At 43.0% G+C, this 27,640-nt stretch overlaps 1 protein-coding gene and 1 long non-coding RNA gene across 9 annotated transcripts in view; one reads left to right on the plus strand and one right to left on the minus strand.

The window, feature by feature from the left end:
- The window catches only part of MECOM (MDS1 and EVI1 complex locus), a 321,931-nt gene extending 313,264 nt beyond the window's left edge, over window positions 1–8,667 (plus strand). For all 7 annotated transcript variants that reach the window (XM_074547472.1, XM_074547473.1, XM_005484750.4 and 4 more), the window contains 6 exons: window positions 502–579; window positions 2,307–2,476; window positions 3,538–3,682; window positions 6,397–6,633; window positions 7,193–7,379; window positions 8,305–8,667. In XM_074547472.1, the coding sequence (XP_074403573.1) occupies window positions 502–579; window positions 2,307–2,476; window positions 3,538–3,682; window positions 6,397–6,633; window positions 7,193–7,379; window positions 8,305–8,439 (952 nt within the window). In that variant the 3' untranslated portion in view covers window positions 8,440–8,667. The remainder of the gene's footprint in view (window positions 1–501; window positions 580–2,306; window positions 2,477–3,537; window positions 3,683–6,396; window positions 6,634–7,192; window positions 7,380–8,304) is intronic.
- LOC113459006 (uncharacterized) overlaps window positions 3,612–27,640 on the minus strand; it is a 31,143-nt gene continuing 7,114 nt past the window's right edge. The window contains exons 3-8 of one of the 2 annotated variants that reach the window (XR_012581684.1): window positions 25,447–26,288; window positions 21,719–21,810; window positions 18,185–19,887; window positions 11,472–11,530; window positions 10,722–10,861; window positions 3,612–8,572 (exon numbers count right to left, since the gene is read on the minus strand). This is a non-coding gene — a long non-coding RNA (uncharacterized LOC113459006). Of the gene's footprint in view, window positions 8,573–10,721; window positions 10,862–11,471; window positions 14,001–18,184; window positions 19,888–21,718; window positions 21,811–25,446; window positions 26,289–27,640 lie in introns of both variants that reach the window. The other variant, XR_012581683.1, reaches the window with a different exon arrangement.

The raw sequence follows: 27,640 nt of genomic DNA on the forward strand, positions 1-27,640 counted from the left end.
GAAAACATGTCACCTTCTTTCAAGACATGTTGTTATAGAAACATACCTTGATGGATTAGGTCTTTGAGTCTTGTCTGCTCTGATCCTATTCAATGCACAGAGCGGTGTCACGTTTGCTGACACGTAGAATTGGTTGAAAGGTTTGAAATTTGCTTACACAGAGGCAGAAGTCTGAGGCTTTAATAACAGATTCTCTTGATTCCAAATCTGAATGAGGCTGATAATCACCCAGTGGGCTTAGAACCTTGGGGTGATCTTAAAACAGGTTTTTCATATAACCGTTGCCTCTGCACAAGCAAAGCTGGTTGGTGCCAGCAGTTCCAGCCCCAGTCTTGTGTGTGTGTAGATCCCTTACATTTGCAGAGTGCTTTTATTGAGATGTTGTTGCCCCAAAGCAATGGGACCATACTGTGATGATTCCATTCGGGCTGTGCATCCAGCTCAAACTGGGATGAAGCCACTGAAGGATGTGTTATCTTATCAAACATTTTCTTATCACAGATACTGTGGCAAGATTTTCCCAAGATCTGCAAACCTGACGCGTCACCTGAGGACGCACACTGGAGAGCAGCCCTACAGGTACCACACCCTCACCCCTGGGTGCTGTGGCCATTGGGGTCCCTTCCAATGCAGACATTTTCTCTGGATAAAGCCAGGGAATCCAACATCCTTGCTGGACCAGCTCCAGCCCTTCCTACTTAGCTTTGGACCCATCATTGCATTTTGGTGTCAGAGTTTTGTGCTGATCCTCGGTGTTGGAGCTGCAGAAAGGGGGAGAGTTTTGGTCTTAATAAAGTCCTTTGGGCTGGGGCAGTTTCCCAACACAACCCCCAAGTCCTGCCTTTGCTGGCAGGGTGGCTGGCACTGCTGAACAAGAGTGATTGAAGTGATGTTCAGTAGGGCTCATGGACCTATTTTCCCTTGCAAAAAATGTTTTTTACTGGACTGCTGTGGTGTTATGTGCAGCCTAAATTTGGGTGATTTGTCAGTCATCTGATTTCTGAAAGGTCCTGGTTGCAAAGGCATTACTATATTTATTTGTTTCCTGCCTAATCTGGATCCTTTCTGAGGTCTGCTTAACCAAAACCCATGTGGGTGTACTCTCCTGTTGATAAGAACATGTGTGTGATACTGAATCCAGGACGGTCACATGCAGAAATGTGTATAAAGCTTCACCTTATTGAAAATGAAAGGCTAATTTAAACTGGAAAGAGGCCAGTTCATGTTCCAGTAAAACAAATGCACAGATTTCTGCATTTTATGAGCTGTAAAGAGCAGAGTAAGCTCATTGTTTGTGAGGAAACAATGTTTTTTGCATCTAGTCTCTTTGGGAAATGAGATTCACATCTAATTTTATTGAAGGGAGGTCTTGATGCATGTTATACCCGTCCACTGCATAAAAGCCACAAGCAATTAGTAGCATAATGGGTGATTTCAGCACTAAAAAAAATTTTACATCCTTGACAAGTGTAAGAGAGGCACGGGAGAAGTAAAAGATTGAAAAACTAAAGTGGTGAAGACTCTTGGCTGGTTGCCAGCCAGAGAATTTGGAATAGTTATAGTATGACTTAGTAATGGCTTAAAGAGCAATACAGTAAAGGCTTTAGGGACTCCAAATCGCTGCAGAGTATGAAAATTGATGCCTCTGGTACCAGAGTGATAGACTAAACTACTCACATTGGCACAGTATTAAAGGTTGGGATTGTTTATTGCTGGTTTTTGCAAGATAACCGAATTTCCTCTGGGATTAGCAATCAAGCAAGCTAATTCCTCAAGAAAAGATTTAATCACACAGTATAATTTAGAATAGGAAAAGAAATAGCCCTTTTTACCTTATTTGAGCATTAGAAGAGATCTGTTTCATGTTTTTTCCAAAAGTGTTTAATTGTATTGTATTGGCAGCACATGAAACAATAGAGTTATTGCTCTACTGTTTTCAAACTTCCCAACTTTGCGTGCAACAGTTTTAAAAACATGAGACTCAATTACCATAGCTAATTTGATGCCATTAGCTCAGAAATATTATGCTCATTCCTAGAGGCAGTACTTAAGATATAAAGTCTAGTATGAATTAAAGCTGAAAACCCCACCATAGAAGTTGTGTCTCCATTCCAAGAGCACAGCTCTCTAGTTAGCCAAAATTTGTCTTTATGTCAGGGAGGATTGAGCCTCAGTAGGGAACAAGGAACTGTGGTTGGGTGCTGAGCCTGAGCCCAGAAGGCTCTTCACGTATCTTGGGACAAATCTTACATTTCCAGCTACTAACAAACTCTTTCCTGCCCACTTGTTTTGTTGGTTTTTTTCAGATGCAAATACTGTGACAGATCCTTCAGCATATCCTCTAACCTGCAGAGACATGTGCGCAACATCCACAATAAAGAGAAGCCATTCAAGTGTCACTTGTGTGACAGGTGTTTTGGTCAACAAACCAACCTTGACAGACATCTAAAAAAGCACGAGAACGGCAACATGTCTGGTATGTTGTGTCTTTTCCCTCCTGTCTTTTCCCTCCCCAGCCTGCTCCCTGTCCCACGTGCAGGGACTGCCCCTTCCCTGTCAGCACTGCCACAGGCACACGCTGCTCCAACGGGTGGGGGGTAGCAAAATATGTAAGTGCCTCAGCTCTGCTGACGTTTAAAGTGCTTTGAAAATCCCAGCATAAACTCTCCCCTTGTATAACTTAAGACCACTGGATGATGTCTTTTCTTTTGGTTTTAATTAAGCCAACCCATAGCGTCTAGAGAACAGACTGGGAAAATTGGTTTAATCCCATCTCTGCAATCGCTCGGCTCTCAATAGGAGTCCTAGATTTAGAGTCTCAGGGGGCACTCTGAAAGATTTTCCTGGCACCTTCTGAAATATTCCCACTGTCAGGAGCTGAAAAGCGCTGGCTATTGTGGAGCTATTGGTGCCTCTCAAGCCCCAAAGCAAATTGGTCACTGCACAGCAGCAGCACAGGCAGTGGCAGGAGGGGATGGCGTTGGGCTGGTTTGGGTGTCTGCAGGGTTTAATGAAAACCCTCTCTGCAGTCCTTTCAGTCTGCATTTTGCCTCTGTGGAGACAACCATGGGCATGCAGTGAATGCAGAGCTGTCCCTTCCCCAGTGCTCAGAGAAAGGCATCTGACACTGGGCTCTCAGTGAATATGTCAATGGCTGCTCCATATTTTGAACAAATCTGCATAATTGATAGATAAAAATTAAGTTCCATTTGCTCAGTTGGGCCATTGGTCTAAGAAGGACAGTTATCTATGGACAGTCTTGGAATCACAAGGAGCAGGAGGGAGATGTTGAAATAGGGACATGGCAAAAGTGATGATAAATCATGGAAATGGTACCCAGCGTGGAACCAGGTCATTTTGGCTGGAAATCACCTTTGCCCACTAATTACTCGTTTTATGGCCAAAAGCTGATAGTTCACACTGACCAGCTTTTGGCTCTCACCCGTATCAACCAGAGTTTCAATTTCATTTTGATTTAAATGGTTAAATATAGAAAATGTAAAGAAGCAGAAAAAAAATCATATGTTTTGCTTTAAGGTACTGCAACATCTTCACCTCACTCAGAACTGGAAAGCACAGGGGCAATCCTTGATGACAAGGAGGACTCTTACTTCACAGAAATTAGGAATTTTATTGGAAACAGCAACCACAACAATCAATCCCCCCAAAACTCAGAGGAGAGGTGAGTTGTGTGTGATCTGCCTTCAGAAGGTGCCCGCCACTCCTTTTCCAGGTCTGCAGACCTGATTGTTCACTTTTGATGGTGTCTGGAGCCAGAGTTATTTCAGAATCTGGTTGATTCAGTGGCCACCTTGGTGTCTCAGGAAAAGAAATGTGTTGATTGCCTCCCCACTGTGCATGAAGATGTTCCAAGTGGCAGATGCTGGACAAGAGATTCCATCTGTGAACACATTTCTCCTTGTATCTGGAGCTCTCAGTTTCAGGCTCCCGCCGTTAATTTAAGCCTGCTGAAAAATTCCTTCTCTTTACATTCACGGCAGAACAGGTGAATTCTACATCCTGTGGCTAGATGCATGGAGCCTTAGGATTTAAGTGCAATTTAAATGTGTAATTAATAAAGTAGACAGGGCTAAATTCTTGGATCAAATGAAAGATTGTAGCTGGAAGTCCTTTCCCGTAAGTAACTCAATCCCAAGAAAGATGCTGAGTAGCCAAAAGCCCGTGAGGCTGCGGGTGGGCGCTGGGAGTCCACAGAGCTCCAGCACGTGAAAGAGCTTTTTCTACTAAGATTTATTAAGTATATGGGTGTTTAAATTCTTCTGAACTAACAGAAGAGAGACCACTTCTAAATATTTTCAGTTAATAAAAGTACAGCTAAGCAGAAAAGGCTGTGGGACGGAGCCCCCACATATTTCTTTGGGGTTGGTGTTGCATTATGCATTATTTTCCCTTTTGAATTGACATTGCATTATCAACATCAAAAAATTCCTACTGTTGGTGGCAAACTTTGCTGTCTCCTCAATTTCTTGATGCCTTTGTGAAGGGATAAAAAGGGTGGACACGACACAATTTCCACTATGGTATTGGATTAAGTGATTACATGCATATTCAAATTTCATTCCATCTTGATTGGCAATGAGGGCTTGGGATTTTTTTCCTCGCACATCTGGTCTCAACATGTCCTCCGACAGGAAGTCAGCAAAGTGGAAAGGTTGCTGGGTTGTGCAGTGTTTCCTTTCTAAATTTGGCACTTCAGACTGCTCTTGACGGATATTTTATCCCTGGCAAATTGCTGCATTTGAAAGCATAATTAGAGAATCTGTTTTCTTAATCACATGGCTTTTGTTACTTTGGTTGTAGTCCATCTCCCTTTCATTTCTAGCGGCCTCAATTGAGCATAACAAGCAAGTTGGCAGCCCAGACTGAGCTCAACAATTTCTTATTTCTGCCTATTTAAATAAAAGATGATAAAGAGATATTTCTCTGATGATCTTAGAGAGAGACGGCTGCTTCAGCTCTCCCTGTTCTGCACAACCTCAGATTTTTTTGATACTCTTCTAAAGACAGACTCAGTTCCCAAGAGCTTTTTTCAATGCAATACTAAACTCATGGCAGTCAGCTGGAATTTGCTCAGAAAATAGATGAAACTCTAATATGTTCAGGAAAATGGTGCTGTTATTGTGGCAGAGACCAGCTTTGCTCCTCAAAAAGTCAAATGTCAAACACCAGCAAGGCTGTGAGGGCTCATCTTATCTTGCTCCAACGTTGGGTCTGTCCCATATTGTCCCGCACAGTTTGAAGCACACGGAGTCTGAGGCAAACTGCGTGCGGACAATAAGGTTTCCATTTTTGTAACTGTATTCCTGGAAGAGTTAAGGACCTTTTGCACAATGAGAACAATAGATGAATCAAGGCCTCTGTGCTGCATGACGTGGTGGGGGCAGATACGGTGGTAGCACGAATTTTGGGGGGGCTCGAATGGGTGCAGCTTGTTCATGTCCCTGTGCCTCTGGTTGGGTGTTTGTTGAGGCCGTGTTGAATTTCTTTAGTTCTCATTTGATGTGATGGACACAATGCAGTCTGAATCCTACAGGGTTGAGACCATTACCAAACAACCCCTACTTCAGCGTGGGTATTATGTCCTTGATAAAAATCCCGTAGGAAGTAGTTAAGAGAAGTCATTGTCTGAGAGCAAAGGGCAGCGTAATAACAGTTTGTAGACCAAATGGTTTTCCATGTGTGTATTGCTGTAATTACTCATTTAATAAGAATAAATGCACTTAAATTGCCTTATGACCTTTCTTTTCATTGCTTTTTACCCTTCAAATGAGTCAATAACCTAGTTCAACATGGAGGTGACATTGCAGACCACTCTTCAGGTCTCCAGCTGAAGTCTCTTAGCTTCCCATGTATGAAATCCATACATTCAGTGAAGCAATATGGTTTCCAGAGGGGTGGTAGTGGGCAAAATTAATTATGCATGTAATTTTGACTTTAAAATTCTGAATGCAATATTGGATGTCATTTTTTTAAAAAATGCCAGATCCGATTTTCAAAGTTTCTTGGCCCCTACAGCTTCTGTTCAAAGGCAGTGAGTTGTTTTGCCCAGACTAAATATATGATTGGAAACTTGAGATGAAATAATGCATGGGAAAATTTGGAATGGTTATCTGAACTCGCCTCTTGTTAGAACAGTAGTTTTAGGAGGATAACAGGAAAATCCCATGCTGATGGTGCTGTAACGTCCCACTGATTTCTGAGTGGAATTTTCTCCAATGCTGCCTGAATGTCTGAAGCTAAGCAAGATATAAAATACAGAAATCACTTTATTCTGCTGGGACAGATGCTTTTCAGATCTGCCTCCAAGAGTCTGCCCATGAGAAGCTTTCATATCTGATCTGTGTTTATAGCTTGCATTTGTTTTGGTCCTTTCAGAATGAATGGCAGCCACTTTAAGGATGAAAAAGCCATGGTAGCCAGCCAGAACTCGGATCTGCTGGACGACGAGGAGGCAGAGGATGAAGTAATGATGGATGAAGAGGATGAGGAGAGCGAAGTGGCAGGGAAGGCAGTCAAAGAGCCCGCGACGAGTGACATGCACGAGGGCACTCCCGAGGAGGATTATGAGGAAACGAGGGCTTTGGACATGAACTGCAAAGCTTCCCCTGGCAGGTTGGTTCCTTCCGAGTATTGGTGTGCCCGATAGGCGGGATAGGAACAATAAACCACGCAGGAGTGCCAGCACCAAACCAGCTGCTGTGGGAACCGCTGCAGAGCGGCCGCTTCCCCACTCACAATAGTGACCTGAGTCCGTGTTTGGGTCAGCACCAGCCCTGCTCTCAGCCTCCTCGTGCAGGCTGGAGCCCTTGTTAGGAAAACTGAGTGTGCTTGGGGAGCTATTGTGAGGTTCTGGGTGAGACAGGAAGCAGGGTGAGACAGTTCCATGGGAGAGACGTTATCTGCTCCCCGAGCCGTCCTGGACCTCTCATAATGGCCTTGTGAAAGGCTGTGGAGACACCATGAGAGAGGCAAACTCTCCCTCCCCCACTCAACTGCCCTTTCTTTGGAGCAGAAAAGGGAATTCCTTTTACTTCAGAATCGCCATTCCATGAGGCAAAGTGGTTTATGAATGTGAAAAGGGGGGAAATTTCTCAGATGTGTAAATCTAAGATGAGGGCACGCAGAGAGGATCATTTAATTGACATTTAAAACCTCCATGGTGTTTTTGTAGGTATAAAGAAGAGGAGTATAATAAGACTGGACTTTCAGCTTTGGACCACATAAGGCACTTCACAGATAGCCTCAAAATGAGGAAAATGGAAGAAAATCAATACAGTGAAGCTGAATTGGCAGCTTTCAATGCTTCCCAGCTGCCAGAGGACCTCAAGCAACCGTTGTACAGGAAATCCAAATCCCAGGTAAAAGCTTAACTCAGTTAAAATATTTCTGTCACCAAATACCCACAGGATTAAGCTGTTAGTGTGTGACAGGCAGGGTTGTTCCAGCTTTGTCAGACAGAGCTGACAGCTTCATGTCCACAAACCTCAGGCTCACCCAACATCCCACTGAACCCTAGAGACATGGCAGGGCACTCTGGTCCCGGAGAGCAGAAGATTTCCATACTTTTTTCTTATTTTTTTTACTATTTTTGTTCTGCCTGCTGCCCTCAGAAATGCCACAGTAAGAACTAGTCCCACTCTGCTGACACTGATGCTGCAGATTTTAGCTGCAGCCTCACAGGGATGTGACTTGATCTTCTGGCTGGCTTGGCTTTTTGGTATTTTTTTTATTTTTTGATGGATGGTACCACCTTTAGCTCCTCAGCATGTTTTACAAACAGCAATAACTGAAATGGCATCCTGGTGCTATTTTTTGCCGTTTTCTAAACATTAACTAATTAAAATGGGGTTTTTTAGCCCCTTTGAAAGATTCCTGTTTTAAAAACTGCAGAATATGCATGTAGGAAAGGTCAGCAAAGGAGACTGTTACATTTGGTGAAATACAGGACGAGACAAGGGATAATGTGATTCCTCAGCCTCTTGAAAAGAGACTCCTGTGCCAAGAATCTGAAGGCAAAGGAGACTTTGGGACCTTGTCAACTATTAAAGGCTCCTCTGAGCTTTGTGAAACCAGATGAAAGCAGAAATTATTATTACTATTAGTGAGTCAAAAGTGTCAGTGAAGGGGTTGACAGTGGTTTTTACCTAAAGCATTTAGTCAGTTTTTTTTTTAAATAAGCTGAACCCCATGGCTGTAGCCTGCCTGCCGCCCTGGCCGCGCACGGGTGGCGCAGGTCCAAGCTCAGAAGTGTGACCTCCTTGTCCCTCTTCTGTCCCCATGCAGGCCTATGCCATGATGCTCTCTCTCTCCGAGAAGGACTCCCTCCATTCTGCACCCCACAGTTCTCCCAACATGTGGCACAGTATGGCGAGAGCCGCCGCGGAATCCAGCGCCATCCAGTCCATCAGCCACGTATGACAGTGCGGCGTCGTTCCGAGGATGGGACCAAGTCCAAACCAGTAGCATGGCTCTTTCGTATATGACTATTTAAAAGACTGCTGAGCAGAATGCCTTATAAATCTGCAGGGTCACTCATTTAAAGTCCGGTGACCTTAAACGGAATAATTTTAAAGAAAAAAAAAAAAAAAGAAAGAAACTATTTATTCTCAATATTTTGTTTTGCACAGCAAAGGCAGCTGCTGACTTCTGGAGGATCAATGCGACTTAAAAAAAAAATAAAAATTTAAAAATTGTTTCAGTGGATTACGTAAACGGGGCCGGGAAAAAGTGTCTTCCAGTTCACCCGGCTTTGAGGGGCAGGGGCAGGAGGGTTAAGACTGCATTGATACACACATGGGCACTCCTTTAAAGTAGGAACTGAATTGATTTTCTTTTTGTATAAGATAGTTTGACACAGGATTGGGAACAGTTGCTTTTATGTACAAATCTCTTCATTAAAGCTTTATGCATTTTAGCCCTTCAAGGAAAGAAAATAGTTCTATCAAATGCACACTATCCATCGTAAATGTAGAAAGAAGTAACAGGGAATATTTTGTTCTCTCCATAATTCTTTTACCTTCTCAACTGCATTGTTTAAAAAAAAAAAGGAAAAACGAGGAGAAAAAAAATGGCAGAAAAAGAAAGAACTCTGAGAAACAATACATAAGAGGCTTGTGTATATTGTAAACTATGAATGTTCACTACTCCAAGAAGCTAAATCATCCAGATAATTCCGTGAAAGCACCGCGTTCATCGACAGCACCACTAGTTCGAATCATTGTAAGGAGATTCTTTAATTTTCGACAATCATGTCACTATTTTGTTGTATTGTTTCCTTTCCCCCCTACCCTCTTAATTTCTCCTTTGTGTTGTGTGTACCGTGTATTTATTTGTTGGCAAACGATTGTTTGTTGATTACAATAGCACTGTTCCTGTAACAAACAGCACTGCTCCAGTCCCCCACTGCGTTACGACGTAAGGCACCCATGTACTTCCAAAAAAAGTGAGGTGAACTGATCTGTGTATATGGGAGTGCAAAACAGTGTTTGAAATTTTCTTACATTCCTCTTTTATTTTTTTTTTGCCTTTTAATGAACTAAATAACTAATAGATGCGACTTAGTTTTGTTCTGTTTTTTTTTTTTTTTTGTAATACAGTAAATTGATTCGATTGTATAAACAGTTATAATTTCTTCATGAAAGCATGATTCTTCTGATTAAAAAAACTGTACCCAATATTTTATGCTGGTTGTCTGCGAGCTTGTGTGATGTTATGTTCATGTTAATCCTATTTGTAAGATGAAGTGTTCCAAATTTATGTTTTAAAAAAATAAATAAATAACGGAAGGTATTCAGTTATTTTTTTGGGGGTTTTTTTGGCCTTTAGTGAGGGACCAGATTTATTTTTCCTTTTGTTTATAATCTCATTTTGAAATAATCGGCAAGTTGAGGTACTTTCTTTAAATGCTTTGTACAATGTAACTGTTACGCATTTCAGTACATTACTATGGGAGGATCAACTTAAAAAAAAAATAATAAAGGACTACAAAACTGAAGGGATCCATTTCCTTTTTGTCTTGGTTTTGTCTGAGTTGGGGGCAAAAACAAAAGGATCATTTCCCCTGCAGCAATGATGGATCTGTGGGGTCATGAGGGCAACCAGAGGATGGGGCACTGGGAGGTGTTTTGGACTTGGCCATGAAATGTGGGACCCGAGCCAGAGCCTCTCAATAGACTGACTGTTGGAGGGGTTTAGTAAGTCCTTTAAGTTTCAAAACACTACCTTGGAAAAGAGGGATATTTAGGTCATTTCACAGAAGAGGTTGGTGCAGTGTCACCTTCAAAAGCGCTTGTGGAGCCCTGACTTTGAGTTTTGCCTGCTTGCTGCTGGTTGGGAAGAAGTGGCTTGGCTGGTGCATAGTGAAATATTCACTCACCAGAGTGATCAAAATCCATGGTTGAGAAGCTAAATGAGCCTTCAATTGCATAAAACGAGCCTTTTAGAGTCTAAAAGGGAAAAAAGGGGTATTTTAATTTGTGTTCCCTTTGAAATCAGATTGGAATCCCTGCTTCTGGGCAACCTGTGGAAGGGGGATGTAAGAAAAGCCAGCATTTTCCCAGGGAATGCCCATCTTGCTGATCTTCTCATCAGCAGAGATGGAAGGGCTGAGGTGTTCCTCTCTCAGCCTGTGTCAGTGCCCAAAGACCTCTCATAGCTCATAAGATATTTAATGAGATATTTAAGTTATATTTCAGAATAACCTGTATGTGTCATTCTTGTCTTCAGCCCCGGTGTGGGCTTGTTTGGTTTGCTCCTTCAGCTTGAGAGCCTTCTGCACGAGTTGGTGGCAAGCTGAGAACCTACACTGGAATGGTTTTCATGCAGGAAGCCTAAACCCCACCTGGAAAAAAAGTAAATAGATGAAAAAAATATCCCGTGTGCATATTCTTGTGCTGCAGTGGCCTGAGGTAATGGCCACGTACATGCAGATAATTGCATAAATAGGCCATTATTTTTAGGGCAGTTAAAGCCACTGTGAAACTTGGTTTTAGGTTTCTGCCAAACACAGAGAACAAATAGATTAATCAAGTCAAGTTTTATCTGCAAACAGCTTTCCAGATCGTTTTCCCCTTTAATTTGATGCAATGACAGTTGTTATCAGCTCTGCCCTCACCTGCCCTAGATGAAAGAGGGTTTGGGAGGTGGAGAAAGGGTGGGACCGTGTCCCCTGGGTTTAATGTTCTGGGTTAAGCAGCACACCTATCATAGACCTGCCAGGTAAAGTACTCCTTGAGCTGAGCTCAGGGTTAGCTCAACCTGCCCATAACCAGCTCTGGTGACCATTAGGGAGCAAATGCCACCAATCCCTGGGCTCATTTTCCCATTGGTTGTCTGGAACTTGGTATTTTCTTGTCACATTGCAGCACTGCCCATGGGGTTTGATGGGCAGAGGGGACAAAGTGTATTTCTGTAATATCAACGAGTCCTTCAACTCCCTGTAGATCCCTTACCATGACCTTGATTTTCACTGCCTTGTCTCAGTACTAGAGTTGTTCACCCAGAGGAATAGCTGGAAAGCAAACCCAGATTTGATTGCTCATCTCATCCCCCAATAAACAAAGGAAATTGGATAGTTTTTGTCTTTGTGTCACACCCTCCCCAATGGACCACACAGGTGCAATTGTCCAGGTGCAAACAGATGCTGAGTGAGGATTGATGTTTCTGGCTTTCTACTATAGTGATTTAATTTTTTCTGAGGAAAAAAAAGAAAGTCAATACTTTTCAAAAATCCCTTCATCTCATTTCAGCATCATCCTACTGTTCGCCCCACTGTAGCACTTTTCTGTAAGTCAACAAATCATTCCCATGTGATGCAGCAGCCTTCCTAGATGGAGGAGCTGCACATTACCCTCTCAATTCCCATCTACAGAACTGAGCAAAGCCCCAGCATGACAAGATGATTAATCAATATTTCACCCTGGCCCAGCTCCTCAATAGCCCAGTGGGTCTAAGTCACCATTCCTGTGTCAGCTGCTGTTTCCAGTGGGTACATTTGTGGAGTAATGGCAGGGGAAGTTATTATAAAAGCATTTGCAGGGCTGCTTTTGCTCAGCTATTCAGTTTGGCCCGTTGCTCCATGCATGTTTTGAGCTTTAAAAGTTTCTGTCAGGTCTCTCCCATGTAGAGACTCACTGTGAGCTCCTGGATGGCTCCACTCTGCTCTCTGCCTTCCAGCTATATTTAGTTGTGGTTTTGTTGCTCTCTCGTAGAGTGTTGTGGAAAAGTCAGTTTTAAAGATGCTTCCAGTAATGATTTAAACAAAAAAAAGGTATCCAGCAGCAAACAGAAACCCCCTTTTTCCATGTCAAACCCCATGTTCCTTGCCAGGACTCCAGTTAGCAGGAAAATGTTTTCTGCAGCCTGGCCAAAACCAGCCTTGCTCCCATCCATTGACTGGCTCTGTGTGAGCACACCTAGCATGGGGCTGTCAAGAGCCAGATTAATTCAGCTTCTGTTTCTCTACAGAAAATGGTGCCAGCGTTAGGAAAGGCTCAACTCAAGTTCAGAGTCATTTAGGGAAGGCTGGGAAGATGGTGAACATCAAATAAAAAGTAAAAAATAAGTACTGTGTACACCTTCTTTTCCATTATTTTTTTTCCTCTGGTTCAGACTTATTTGCTGCTAGAGGAAAACAATTCTCAACAAAATTATCCCAGAATTTAGATTTTAACATGACTAACATTTAGATAATCCCTGGAAGGAGGCCCCACTTCCACACTGATCCAGGAACTCATGGAATATGTTGCCAGCCCTTATCCCAAAACCACTGCCTAAACTTTCCTTGGGACTGGTTGCCCCACTAGGTATGAACCCAAACCAGACTGAACACAGATCCTTTTGCACGATAGAAGCAAAGCCTGCTTTCTTTGATTCAAGAAAGTGCACATTTTAAAGGCAATTGAAGCTATTTATATCTATAAATCCATTTGGGGAAGTTTGGGGAACCTTTGTTATGAAAGGTGCCGTAGAAATATGGAAGTGTTGTGGTACAATGAGCTTTAGCAGTCTAAGCAGGAGGTCTGAGGGAAGGCACCTCCAGCAGGCACTCGCCCTTTCCCTGCTTTATTTTAATACTAATTAATTCCAGAAAAGCTGAAGAAATTTGATGAAAAGCTACACTTCTAAGAAAAAGTTTTGCCCAAGAGTCTTCAAGCAGGCCTCCCAGCTTGGGAGGGCCTAGTGGGAGAAGAGGGTTAGTGGTGATTTTGATGCTTAAATTATCAGTAATTAAGAAGTTGATTTTTGGGGATTGAAGAAAATTTTAAACAGCTGCTTCTCGCGGGCCTTTTACTCCTCATTTTCATTAGTATGTGCTAAGGCAATCTGGAAAATATATTGAGATCCATATTATGCTGTGTCAAGCCCTCAGCATCTGTACCTTGGGGCAGATACATGCGAGATAGGCGAGGGTGGATGTGCCAGCGCGCACATGTGGAAGCGTTCAATTTGTAATATGATTACAGCCCCAGCACAAAGCCCGCTTGATACCTGGGGCAGCCTTGCTTCATGGTAAGCTCAGAAAATCCTCCAAGATCATGTCATGTTTCACATCAGCAGCCAACCCAAACCAGAGGAGCAGCGCTTTAATTCCTGGGGAATCTCTTTCAACGGGCGCGTGTCAGCCCCAATTAAGGTCCAGGCTAATTGGGGGGAGGCATGCAGGGGGGTAACGTGGTCCTGCAGCAAAGCAGCCCCTTTGTCCAGGCCACACCAGCCCCTCTGCCTTCCCCAGGGTGGCCACTGGAGGAACTGCCGCAAGAAAAGTTCCTGGAAAGGTTCACAAGTGGAGAGAGAGATTTCAGCGTGGATAAGAGAGCTCAGGGTGCTCAGCAGCAGCTCGATGTGGGGTCTCCTGCTTCAAAGCTGCCAGCAAAAGAGAGGAAGGTGGTGAGCTGCCCTCTCCACACACAGAGTGCAAACCTGACCTCAGCATCCTCCAAGGATCCTCTCCCATCTCAGCCGCACATCTTTCTCCACTCCTGAAATAGCAAAAGGTTTTTGACATCTGAAGTGCTGATACATTAGGAAAAAAAATTAAAATTCAGGCATGAGCTATGTTAAAATTAATTTTAACATTCAACCTCTCCTGAATTTGAGAGGGATCTATGTGGAAATCCCAGCAGGCTCAGTATCAGGTCATCCGTCATCCAAATAAAAGTAAAGCATCAGAGGACAAAACACAATGGTCTAATTTAAAACTGATTCCTACAAATATTTGAAGGATTTTGATCTTCCTAATTAAGGAAGCAAGTGTTTTACTGTACCCAAATGTTTCATAGAGTCATACAATAGTTTGGACTAGAGGAGACCTTTAAAGGCCATCCAGTTCCAATCCCTCTGCCACGGGCTGGGACACTTTCCACAATTTTGCTGTGGACACTTCCAGGGTCAGGGCAGCCTGACCAACATATATCTCAACAAAAAACATTGTAAAAAAATCTTCTTTATGTCTAGTCTAAATAGATCTTCTTTTAGCTTAAAAGAAACCATCACTCCTTGTCCAGTAGAACACGCCCCATTGGAATGTGTCCCCTGCACCCTGTGGCCTGCTGGGTCTTCTCTTGAATTCATCTCCCATCTGAGTATGGCCAGGAATATTTTCTAGCATCCAGCCTTGGACTCAGTTCCTAAGGGAGAAAAATGTTTGCCACTCTCAGACTAACTTGACACCCTCCCAGAGGTGTGAGGTCCAGCCAGCTGCAATCACACTGGTGCAGTAAAAGTTTGGTTCAGAAGGATCCACAGCCCCTCTGCTCTGAGCAACCACAAGCCACAAAACCCTTTGCAATCCACCATAACGAAGGAGAGACCTTTATTACATTTAGACTTGATTCCCTGGTACTCCCTGGAAGCAGCTCTGCTGTTTTTATTACTTAAGAGCTATTAAAACCTTAACCACTGCACGGAGCAACTCACTCCAGCTTTACACTCAGCCATAAAAGCTTTGAATGAGAGATCAAGAACTGCTTTTGGACTGAACACCCCATCAGCTGAGGTGTGCCAGGGTGAGCTCTGAATTTGTCCCTGTCCTGGCTGAGCACAGAGACCAGGCTGAGAGGTGCTGAAGGGCAGGAGCTTGGCTTGTAGCTGAGTATTTCCCCAGGGTTTTCTCTGCTGCCTGTGAGGATGGACAGGGAATGGGATGCCAGTGACCTCTCCTTCCCCTCGTGCCAGCCATAAGCCAAGCTCTGGACATGCCACCCTAGGAAACAGCAAAGTTGGACAGAAGGCCACTGTGTGAAGAATAAAGTAGAGCAGGAACAGAGACTGGGGTAAACCCCACCCAAAAAACCCCAACAAATATCTTGAACTGCCCTAAACTTGTTGTGGTGCTGGGGGAAAAGAAGCAGGAGTGGGTAACCAGCAGGATGGCACAGAGGCATTGATCAGCTCAGTTATTTCTTAAAAAAATCCTTCTGAAGCACAAGAGCAAAACAACCTGACATGGTGTAAGGTTGCTATGAGGGAGCTCCCTATTTGCTCTTTATGCTGCCCAGATACTGGTGGGGTGTAGCACAGAAGTCAGCTCAAAACCTTTCATTATTTTCAGAGGGTTTTATTGCAGAGTAGAAAAATCTGGCTTTCTCAGCTCGCTGCTATTCCAAAGTATAACTTACTCCTCCTCCACTCTGCCACTGAATTTTTAATATTTCCTCTCTGGAAAATGTCAGGAGTCTCAGCAGGGTGTGGGTTTCTGCTCTAATACAGCTCTGCCAGGGGTGAGGGAGGCTGAGGAGCCCTAGGGCAACACTTTGCCCTTGGAAAATAAATTCTACCTACTGTCCCCACAGAACAACAACGTTAAAAAACAAAAAAGGAGCGTTTTCCCAAAACCTGAGGAACCAGCCTCGTAAATTATCCGTTTGTAATGTTTCTTCTTTTCAGCTGAAACAATGATCCCAGTACATTCTCTTTTAAACTTTGTATCCCAGTCCAAGTGGCCACCTACTTTGTTGTCCAAATTTCTCGTGCAGTTGGAATCTTACAATGTGTAATCTCAGTAGGGTTATCAGTTATGTCATGCATTATACAGCCTCCAATCAGCGTAGTGGGAAACAACATTTTCATTTAATACCAGGAGAAACAGTGGAAGTCAGCGATTGATACCAACACAATGATGGGAAAAAGTGTCCAGAGGTGCTACTCACATAATCTCACTTTACAACATCTTGAAAATTCAATAGAAAGGACTTTGCTAACAATACCAGAATGACATACCACTGATTATTGTTCCTAAAGCCCTTAACAATAAGAAAGCTCTCTAAATATATCTCAACAAAAAACATATAACAGTTTGTTTCTTCTTTTTTTTTTTTTTTTCTTTGCAAAGCACATAGTATTAGTCAACAATTGTTGTGTGGCGTGAGCCCATTCGAGCTGTTGGCTGGTAATGTTCTGGGAAATGAGCTCTTGAAAGATCTTTTTTTCTTTTTGAAACATGCCTAACAATTGTATCTTAAAACAATCCTGGATCAGCAAACTGCAAGGACCCACTCTAACTTATTTTCTTAAGGATGACAAAAAACTAACTCTGCTTGCATTTTATTCACTGGCTTCAAACTGCCGTGAGAAGTAAATTAAAATTTGAGCTCAGAGCCGAAATGAGAACTTCTTTAAGGACCAGCTCCTTGGTCTCCCTTTCCCCAGCAGCCCATCCTCTGCATAAAGTGATTTTCAGAAACGCAGCTAAATTGAACAATTGAACCTTAAATACACTATAATATTTCCCTCAGAAAGAAACTGGAAATAAGCATATTTATTTCTAAACCCACACATTAGAGGATGAACTATAAACCCCTTAGGAGTCAGTGCCTACTAGAGAAGAGCCCTGAAAGTAATTAATTGCTCAGCATATTCCAAGAGCAGTACTCACCTTTGGGGCAATTCCTGCTGACCCCAAAGCACACAAATGAAGACAGATATGGGAATAAAACCCTTTTTTTGCATTGCAGCATCGAGCCCATTGCTATGTTTCATCACTGTGTCACTGTACAATGCTTTCAGGCTGCATGGTCTTCCAGAAACTTGTTAGTGAAGATTAAATCATAATTTAAATTCCTTTTATATGGTTTACATTTCAAAACCAAAATGAACCCTTACATGTCTTGCAGATCTTCACTGCATTTATAGCCCCAAAAGGCCAATGAACGATCCCTAAAAATCATTAGCAGAAGCAAACATTGAATCACATTACAGAGTCAACAACAAAGGATTTTTGAATGAAATGTGTTGTGCTTGAGGATATTGAGTGAAATAGCCACAGGATTTTCTTTTATTGCCTGCTCTTAGACTCTCTGTTTATTATTGAAGTGGTTAATAAGCAATTCCTAAAACTGATCCAGAAGGTGTCTTTAGCAGCCTGACTGTCAGCCCATGCCATCCAATATGTTTTCCACCAGCCTTTTGCAACCCCAGCTTGATTTCACCTTAAACACTCTTTGGAAAGATTATTTTTGTTCTCTGAACTTAGACATCAGTTGCAGAGATTCAGTTAAGATTTTTTGCGGTCGATATAAACAACATATCTCAGGAGGAAAAATTTCGACTTTGAAAACATTTTAGGATGATCCAATGAAGGGAATTCAGAAAACTTTGTGAAAATTTAACTTGAGCACTGGCTGCTTGGCTTTGCTTTTCCCATGGTACCACCTGCTATTTCCTGTCAGTAACCCCAAATTTATTTAGAAGAATAGATATATTATGTACTTCAGTTGGAAGATTTTTTTCCAAACACTGTGTGTGTCCTTCAAAGCACCTTCTACTACATTTGGTAGCACCTGGTTATTGAACCAGCTATTTGACCTCTCTCAGCTGAGCATATTGACATAAACCTTTTTATTAAGCACTAAATATTAAGTGTTTATTAAGTACCAAGCAAGATTTTGTTTTCTTGCAATTTCTCTGATATTTAAGTGTAGATTTAATTAGTGGTTTTCCTACAACAGGGTAACTTGAATGTAGCCTCTGCTGAATTAGGCTGACTCTCCCTAAGGCAGGGCTGGAAATATCCCTAAAGCGGTTCCAAACTCATTTTGCTGCTTTTCACTCCTTCCTGATTTTCTGTACTTACAATACTCATATATTGCATGTAATAATAGGTACTTACATGTAAGTATTGCATTTAATTGCATATCCATTAATGTAATTTGGAGAAAATGCTCACCTAAGGGACAGAGCAGCCACAGTGGCTGTGAATGAGGAGGTGATTTCAAGCTCCCCTGGCTTGAGGGATTCACCCACCTGTCCTGGGGGGCTGTGTGAGCTCTGTCCCAGGGCTGGAGCAGGTCAGTGGTGGCACAGCTGCTGGTTCTTGCTGGTTCTTGCTGGTTTTGAAGTCAAGGGATAGGAAACTGCTTGAATGGCTGGAGCCAGAGCGTCTCTGCGAGGGGCTGCCAAAGAGAAGAAAAAAACACACAAGGCGGCTGTAATTACTTTGTTGTTATTTAGCTTTACTTTTTTGTTTATTGTTAGGGGTTATTTATTTACTTATTTATTTATTTATTTCTGTTGTAAGTTTTCAACTTGACAGTACCTGGGAGTGGGCTGGCGCTGCAGGGGCTCCTCACTGGGAGCTCAGTGCCTTTGAGGATGTGGGGCAAAGCATTAAAATCCTTTTGAAAGACTTCTCAGCCTAAGGCCCTCTGTCCTTCCTCCTCTCCTCTTCCTCCTTCTCCCAGGAGAAAGTCCTGGGAGCAAAGTCTGTCCACAAGTGATGGAACCCCAGTTCAGGGACATCCCACAGCTGAACCCAAAACTCTCAGCCCCTTTGCTGAGGGCCCTCCCTGTGCCATACAGTGCCCAGCCTGGCTCAAGCACAGCCAGGCCGTGGAGGTGTGCAGGGCTCTGGCAGTGGGATGGGATTGAGCCTTGGACATCCCAGCTCCGGGCTGGGCACGCTGCCCCGGACTCGTGCCCGGGAGTTGCTGTTACATGCCTGTGAAAATATGCACCCCAGTAACCACACAAGTAAACATGTGCCTCGTGAACTACATGATTCATGTGTGACCTGAGGTTTCAGGGGATTTCTGCATTTTTAAAATGCTATCCGTGTTTGAAAGTATTGTCCACAAACATTAATAATTTTCTATTATTTATAATATTTGCTTTCCTTTCTTGATAGCTCACCCCAAACCTCACGGTAAAAACTGGCATAAGCTTTTTGAAAAAGAAGAGTTTATAACCAAGAGTTAAGTATATTCTGGGAGTGCAGCAGTTCTCCACACCAGCATCAGGAATGGATGGACTTGAGGCCTTTTCCAACCTAAATGATTCCATGATTCAATAGAATCTGCCCTGGCAGGGACAGCAGCAGGCAAGAGACCCCCACAGACCCCCTCCCCGTGCCTGCTTGTCCACACAACATTTCTTGCCTCTATCACTGTATCTAACATGTGAGAAATAAAGTGTGGAATACTTATTTCAGCTGCGCCTCACGGGGCAGGCGCTTTGATCAGCCAATGCCTGGGTTTATTATCCAGCACACAGCAAAACGGACAACTCAGCTTTCAGATTTTAGGTACAGAGCTGCCGCCGTGAAAGGGCAGCCGAAGCTGCCAGCAGTCATTAGAGAGCCTTTGGCTTTGAACAAGGATATCCTGAGCCGGGGGACAAAATTCCCCATCCCCTGCTCTGGGGCAGCATCCACAGCTTCCACCCCATCCCTGCACCACCAAACCTCTCAGCCACTCCAAACAAGCAGTGAGGGTTTAGTTAACCCCGGCTTGACTCAGAATTAGTCTGAGGAGCTCAAGGAGAGGAGAGAAGTGCGAGCAGGGATTTTTCCCGGAGCGCTGCGGGTGATTCGCATCCCTCCAGCCCTAATTGCCGGCTGCTCTCTCGTGGCTGAGCGGGGAAGTGCTCACGGTCCTGCAAAACAAATCCAAGCAAAGGACCCACTGCAAATCAGGCTGGGTGTCTGTAAGTCTCCTGTCAGAGGACTTTTTACAGCCCAGTACCTCAGCGCCGGGCAACCACAGCTCATTTCTCTGAAGCAAATTCTGTTTTTTTACCTAATTTTGCGCCTTTGAGAAGAAGGAAAATTTTGGAATTTTGACCTCTTTATGCTGGCAGTTAGCTGGTAGGTGCTGTTAGGATTTTGGAATCCAGCTGTACCATTTTTTTTCCTTTTTTTTTTTTGTTTTTAATATATGTTAGTCTGTGGAGCGGAACGCACGAGCCAGACCTGAGCAGTGCGGAAAGGCTGTCTTGATTCATTGCACTCATATGATTTTGGCTGCAGTAAATTCACTCTCCTGCTACAGCATGCAATTTGAGGGTTTATTGAATGCTGGCACAACCAGAGGGGAATCATCAAAGTGGAGATAATTGCAGGGCTCTCGTTGCTTCCGCTGTCATTGCTTTACCAGCTATTGTCTCACTGCTGGGGAGAGCATGGCCAAAGACCTCTCAAAAGAAATAAAATAGTAAAAAAAGTCAATTTTATTCCCTCTTCTGTTTCTTTTCCTTGTGGTAGGACTTACTCTTATGTGTGATTCTTTACAGTCTCCAGGAAGTTTTTGGTTTCTTCTCCTATTTCACTATCCCTTTATTCAGCGCTGTCTCTGAAAAACATTATACAAGATCCTGTCCTTTTTTTTTGTATTGTTAGCACCCAAAACCTTGGCCCCTTTCTCTTTGAGGTGGAAACCTAACACGTCTTCTCCAACAGCAGGAGTTTGGCCAGTGGAATCCCTGGAGGAGCTTTCTGTTCACCTCAGCAAGCCAACAGGGAGAGCGCCTGGTCCCCGCAGCCTTCCCCTGCTATTTGTCTTCCCTCCACTTTCATTCCCCTAAAAATCGCCTGGAGATCATTGGCCAGTTCAGCAAAGACAACTGCTCCATCACAGCCGAAATCCGAGCTCGCACATATGGTTGGAGTTAAGCTAAGGTCTTCTTCCCAGAAATGCTTTGTGAAGTTCTTCTCCAGGCAAGTCTTTTCCAGTAAGATAGTGTCTCCTCGGCTGCTGTTTTGCTTAGTCTCGCTTTCTTTTATCTTCCTTGTCGAACTTAAATGTCGCCATTCGCTGCTGGCAGATGTGGTTTGGGATTCCTACATTCTTTTATGCCTTTATTTCAGTGCTTTCATCACATCTTCTCTTTCAGCTAGGTGAATCAAAGGCCTTTCCATAGTCCAGTCAATGTGAGCTATACATGATGGCTTGTTTTATTTGGCAATCTTCTCCAGAATGTGATTCATTGTCTGCAGGTGATTCATAGTTAGGAAATTACTTCTGAACCCTGCCAGTGCTTGTGGTTGATTAAAGTTCAGAAGTCCCTGTAGTCTGTTCACCAGCGCTTTTTTGTCAACTCAAATATTTGTGCGCAGTAAAGAACAGTAAAAAGTGGATGTGCTACTGACATGAGCAATTTACTTGAATGTTTGCATCTTTAGAAAGTTCTACCAAAATATCTAGAACTGGCATGAAACTGTTTCACAATGTCTGACTAAATGAATCACGTTTTACAAATAAATATCTGTCAAATCGCTCAATTACTTGAGATCCAGTCATTAAGCAATAAAATAAAGCAGTAAATAGGAGACATCTGCTGCAAAGTGCTACAGAAACACAAGCATCTTTCTCAAGTTACCTTCTTTGCATTTTGGTATAATGATTCACCAAAAATGACTTACCCAGGGCAATCAAACGTCAGAAAATTGTCCACCCCAAAACAATATTGGCATAGCATGGTGACTTACCCAAATTCATCTTGGTGGAGGCTGCCTAGTAACTGCTCAGCTGAAGTGATCACCATTATTGGGCGAGCTCAGATGGTTCAGGGTACTGAAAACTTGAAAGAAAAATAGCATTGGAAGTCATCGCTTCTGATTTTGAATTGATTTTTTTTTAAAGATGTAAATGCTGCCCTTCTTTTGAAAGATAATATTTCCCATAATGGCCAAGAGAGAACCCAACTTTCTGTTTACATCAAAGGCGCTTTATGTCAGAGGTGCTTATAGGAATGATATTAAAACTCAAGGCATGGAGGGTCAAGGGGCTTGAAAAGTGACTCTCTAAGGACCTCCTGCTCAAATCCATTACAGCAGGAACTGAATCTCAAAGGTTGGCTACTTCTAGGAGCTGCAGCCAGACAAAAGTGGGGAAAACAGCTCGTGACAGTCAGGCACATCCACATCTGAACTGCCACTTTCCCCAGAAGGATGAGGGGCTTTTTGGCAGCACCATCCCACAGTGTTGACACAGAAAATGGTATTTCCAGGAGCACAAATCAATTCAAGTGCCTTCTGGAAAGGCACTCAGATAACAGCAAATTTATGGAGTTGTAGCCTCTTCACTTTGCTTTCGGGCTCATTGCTTCATCAAGAGTGTCAGCTTGCAGAGCAGTGCTTGATCTGCAGTTCCTTGAGAAGGAAAATATTTTTAAAACTTATCTTGATAGTTATAGAATTTCATATGAAAGATACATTTTTCCTGCCAAAAGATTCCTACAATTCTCAAGGAGCACTTCAAAACTGGTAGAGCTGGACTGACGTTGCATATTTTACTGGTAATGGAGCATAGTAAAAACAGAAATGGAAAGAATAATCAAGTACCCAAAGCTGCATTATCACAGAAGTATCAGCTCCTTTCAAATTTTTCCTGGATAACATTTCAGCACCAGCAGCTCTACCCAAAATTTGGCTCATGGGTTATGTTTAAAACTGAAATTGTGTGTATTAAACCCATACATAGGCAGGTTTCTGTGTTTAATTCAAAATTCTTCTCTAAACAAACGCTGTTACTTCTCCATGCTTCAGGTCACAACAGTTTCTCTGTACATATCTCCAGATGGAGATGGTTTTTGCCAAAATTGAGGTTTTAAATATCTATTTAGTGACTTTAATTACTTTCCACAGTTCTCACAAGCATAAGAAGCTCCAGCAAGTGCAGTGTCTTTTAAAACTTCTCCCCCTGTGCTTGCTCAGACAAATATTTCTGCTGAGTTCAATTCCCCCCAGGGGAATTTACTTTGGAGAAGAAATGGTTAAAAATATTCCTCCAGGATTTGACTAAGTGACAGCAATTTAGTAAGAACATTGGGACACTGTGAAGTTTAAAATCTGATTTCAAAATAAATCTGTAAAACAGGAGGCTAAGACTTGAGTCTTCCATCTCATCCAAGAAACTGGGTCTAGTATAATTTCAATAAAGTTGTTTAACAAGTAGGAGCTGAATGCTTGACTTAGAAGACATAGAAATGCTGCTGCTCAGGGGAGGTTTTCCAAAAGCCATCTGCTGCCACATGCACGTGCAGGTCCCACTGGCTCAGCAACGCTCCAGGTCAGATTTGCCTGCTGAGATCAGCCAAAAACTCTCCACTTTTATAAAAAACTACAAGCAATGACAATGAATTTGGCATTTTCTTCTTCAACAGTGCTCAGCTTTGAATTCTTGCCTCATTTAGCCAAAGATATTTGGCTTGGTCGCTGCTCCTCTTTGACAGTTTAGATATCCGTGCGCTTTGCCTTCATGCAAACATGTGCTTTTTATTTTAGGCTATGCAAAACTATGTCAAAATGGTAGGGGAAATATATCCTCCTGCGTCCAGGATAAAAAGGATGGCAGTCGATTCAAATTCGTGTCCACTCTTCCATGACAAGTGCATGCACATCTAGCTGATAAATGTGTTTATTTCCAGTGTTCCTCTATGGTTCACATGTCAAGAGAAGGACAAACTCCACCATGAGGGGCAGAAGGACTTCCAGGAGGAGCCATGCCTCTGGCTGATCTATTCCCGGACAATATTTGTAATTAATTTGAAAATATCCAAAACAACAACTGTGTCTTTCAAGCAGAACTCAAATGACAAAGAACACAAAGCAATGAAACACAAACCTAGTGTGGTTTTGCTCCTTTTCCTGAAAGAAAAAGCAGTGCTTTTATAAAACTCCAGTGCTCCCAGTTATGATGTAGAGGCTCAACACATACGGGGGACAGAGGGGAGGTGGAATGGTGCCTTTCTGAAATAAACCTCCCTAACTGAGTGTCACACTCAATTCCACTCAAGGAGAAGAGAAATGATGCTGGATGCAACATCCACATGCATTCCTGGCTGTCCAGCCACCAGAAAATGTGGGGAGGGAGGCTATAACAGCATCAGGAGTTGGCTGGTCCCATGGGAGGTTTTTAGGACATATAAAACAAATTTAAAACAAACAACGAGCCCCAAGCACTAACATGGTGAGAGCCCTTCTTGAAAGCCTGAAGAGGCTCCTTGGAAACAACAACTCTTTGGAATAATTTACAAATGCTGCCCCATCTGTAAACACAAGAAACATCCTTAATGTAAACAGTGTCTCTCACTCTGGAAGTGTGAGGAGAAATGAACAGGAAGCAGGGCAGCAGAAGGAGGAATAAATCAGTGACAGACTTTTATGAAATAAGACATCTTGGTCCTTGCGCTTATATGTGCACACCAAAATTGTTTATTAAGTCCACATGGATCCGCAGAGCTCTTTGGAAAAGACAGCCTAAAGAGATGAGGAACATGAAAGGAGCATCCAGAAACAGATGGGACATGAGGTTTTCAATAAACCTGAACATAGAAGGGGATCCCACATAGCAGCAGCTGAACTGCCTCGTGCTGTGAGCCCATCAAATTTCACGAGCCTAACAACCCTGGGCTGACTCTGTTCATGGGGATGAGAGCTTGCAGAGGATAAATCCAGGCAGTTGTGTGGGGCTGATGGGCTGTGTGGTTCAGCTGTGAGGATGTTTCCTCCAGGACAATGCAAGGTTCCCTTGTAGCTCATTGCTGGAATCAGCAGCTTCTCAGTGGGATTTGCCAACATATCTTACCTGGTGCATGGTTAATTAAAGGATCTACAATTCCCTTTCCTATTCTATGCCTGTGCCAGAAATGGTTGTTCTAAGCCTGGATCTGGATCTCACTTTGAAATGAAATTTTTAAAGGATCCCCAGTGTCTGGTAGTATTCCATAGTTATTATTTGTGTTATAGGAAGAGCAACAGATCCAAAAATCAGACGAGAGCCGATATGGCCATCTCTGTATAGTGTAATTCTTACCTTGGAGAACTTACAAAAATGGGGAGAAATGGACAGAAATTCAAACATGGGTAAGTAGCATTGCAAGAGAATAAACTCTTGGTTCCTTGATATCCCCTACACTGTCCTGTCCATCTGCCCACTCATCCTAGACCTCCTAGCACCTCCTCATGACCACTTGAAGATTGTTTTTTTTTCATCAAGAGCTGCTGTGGTACTGATAAATAGAAGTATTTCCTGGGATGGAGAAGAATGACTACAGACAGAAGATGCCCCCAGGTGAGATCAGATTTCTCATTAAAAAGCTTTGTGTGTCTTCAGTCCTGACACAACACCGAGAACCACCAATTAAATGTGACACAGCAGATAAGACAAATCTACAGTTATCTCTTATATGTAACAGTAACTGGAATATAATTACCTGAATCACATTCACCCTCTCTCTGAGGCTGGAGATTCACAATCCATCACTTCACCAATCTCCATCAAGAATATGAAAAAAAGCACCTTTGAAGAAAAGTTGAATTTTACAATAACACTCTATTAGACTACGGATTAAGACAGGAAATTAGTACCTAGGGTCAAATCCTTCTGGGAATATTTACATTGGAAAGGGGTTCCCTGATTTGTATTTCTGTAAATATTGCCTGCTCACCAGGTGCCAGCTGGGGGCAGGGCTGGACTGTGGAGGGTTTAATCAGGACAGGACATGGAGCATCCTCTGCATCTGATGATTTCCCTGGGGATGTGGGTGGAGGTGTGGGCTGCAAGACAAGATCCTTCATTTTGGGCTCCAGGGAATTCAGGGCAGAAATACGAGCCCAGAAACGAGCACCATGGGCACAAGAGGTGGGGCACACGCATACACATGTAAATAGATTTTCTCTCCCATTCAGATCCACAGTGCACATGAATTAAGGGGTGTCCCAGTAATTTGCAGGCATTCCTTTAAGCAGAATCAGCAGCCACCTGCCTGTCTTGGGCAGGAGAAAGGTGGAATTTCTCCTGAATTTATCAGACATTATCAGCCTTACCATGAAGTTCTGACTCACAGACTGCATTGGTCCTGCTTTTCTGTCTCTTTCTGTGCCAGGAAGCCAGTCCCTAGGGATGAACAAGGGATGAGCATGGTGCTGGGCATCTCCTCCTTCTCCAAAAGCTCTTCAAGACCCACCTCAACATCCCATGTCTTTTTGGGACACAAAGTGATGTCAGTGGTTCCATCACTGCTTTTTGCCATGATTTTGGGCAGTCCTGACACATCTGGAAGGGAAGAGGTGATGATAAAGCAAATTTCCTCACATGGACACCAGAGATAAGGTCCTGCCATGAGGAAATCCCTGCAGAGCTGAGCTTTGGTCACCAAGCCACCTTTAAGGATTCAGTTTGTGAAGTGCCTTGGGTGAGTCAGACTCAGCAGTGCCCTGCCACTTGCAGGAGGATTGGCAGAATGAACAGAAATTGCTTGCTTTACACTTATGAAAAGGTCTGTGCTGGCTAAGCTCAAGAATATTTTCAACAAAAGATGGCACTGCAGAAATATTTCAGGCAGGAATTCTGTATCACTTAATATGGAGTTACTTTTCAACAGGATTTATGGCAGGATTGTGCCTTCAACTATTGCTACCACAACTGCTGGTCCTACCCAGCCATTAAATACTGGGTTTTTGGAAGCACTAAGAGCCTTTCATAGTAAATAAATGTAAGTATCCTCAATTTACGAGTGGAGAAACAAAAACAGAAAGCAAAGACTTTAGATCTTCCTGAGATCCCAGTCTGTGAAATGTCCATGCTGGAAAACCGCAACGCTTAGGGAAAAAGTGATACAGGATCTAAGAAAGCTTCAACTGTTTTATAGAAACATTTACACACATCAAAACATTTCATCCCAGGCCACTGCCGCTGCAGGTAGCTGCTAATTAAGATCTGCTGTGCTGTGGCTACTGTCTCTAAAACTCTGGCCAGCATATGTTTTATTTCTCTTCTTTTTTTATGTTTCTATGTTGTTTGTTTAGCTTCTGAGCTTTTCTGATTATATTTTCAAAATTCAGTTTTATGTTTGAAGATTAAGGTTAATAAGCTTGTACAATATATAAAAAGATTATAATTTATTATTCAAAAAGTTTCCTGACAAGATGTCTGCAAGAAACATGACCCAAACCACACCGCCTTGTAATAATACCTCTTAAAAATTCCTGACCTCCCACTAAACACTCCTGCAGACTTCCCTGCCTCAGTCCTTGCTGAACATCTCATATATGCGCCCTGTAACATTACACAGGAGGAAATGAAATGGGAAAGTCATCAGCCCAGGCTGACAAACGAGGGCAATTATTACCACTGGGTTATTTTCTCCTGGTATTGACAAAAACCATTTTTTGTGGCAGTGAAGGCTGGGGGCTCATGAAAACCCTTTTGTGCCCCTGTGGCACTCGGGGCATCTGCCCTTTTCTTAAAAATAAGGATGTGGTGCACTGGAAGAGGAGAGAGGGTGCGGGCTGTGCTTAGAGGGCAAAGGGAGTACAGGTGTGAGGAACACAGGTGTGAGAAGCCCAGGTATGAGATGTAAAAGCAAAGCCATGAAGAACAAAGCCATGAAGAACAAAGCCATGAAG

This window comes from Zonotrichia albicollis, chromosome 9, assembly GCF_047830755.1.
Source record: "Zonotrichia albicollis isolate bZonAlb1 chromosome 9, bZonAlb1.hap1, whole genome shotgun sequence".
In the NCBI taxonomy this organism is placed as follows: Eukaryota; Metazoa; Chordata; class Aves; order Passeriformes; family Passerellidae; genus Zonotrichia; species Zonotrichia albicollis.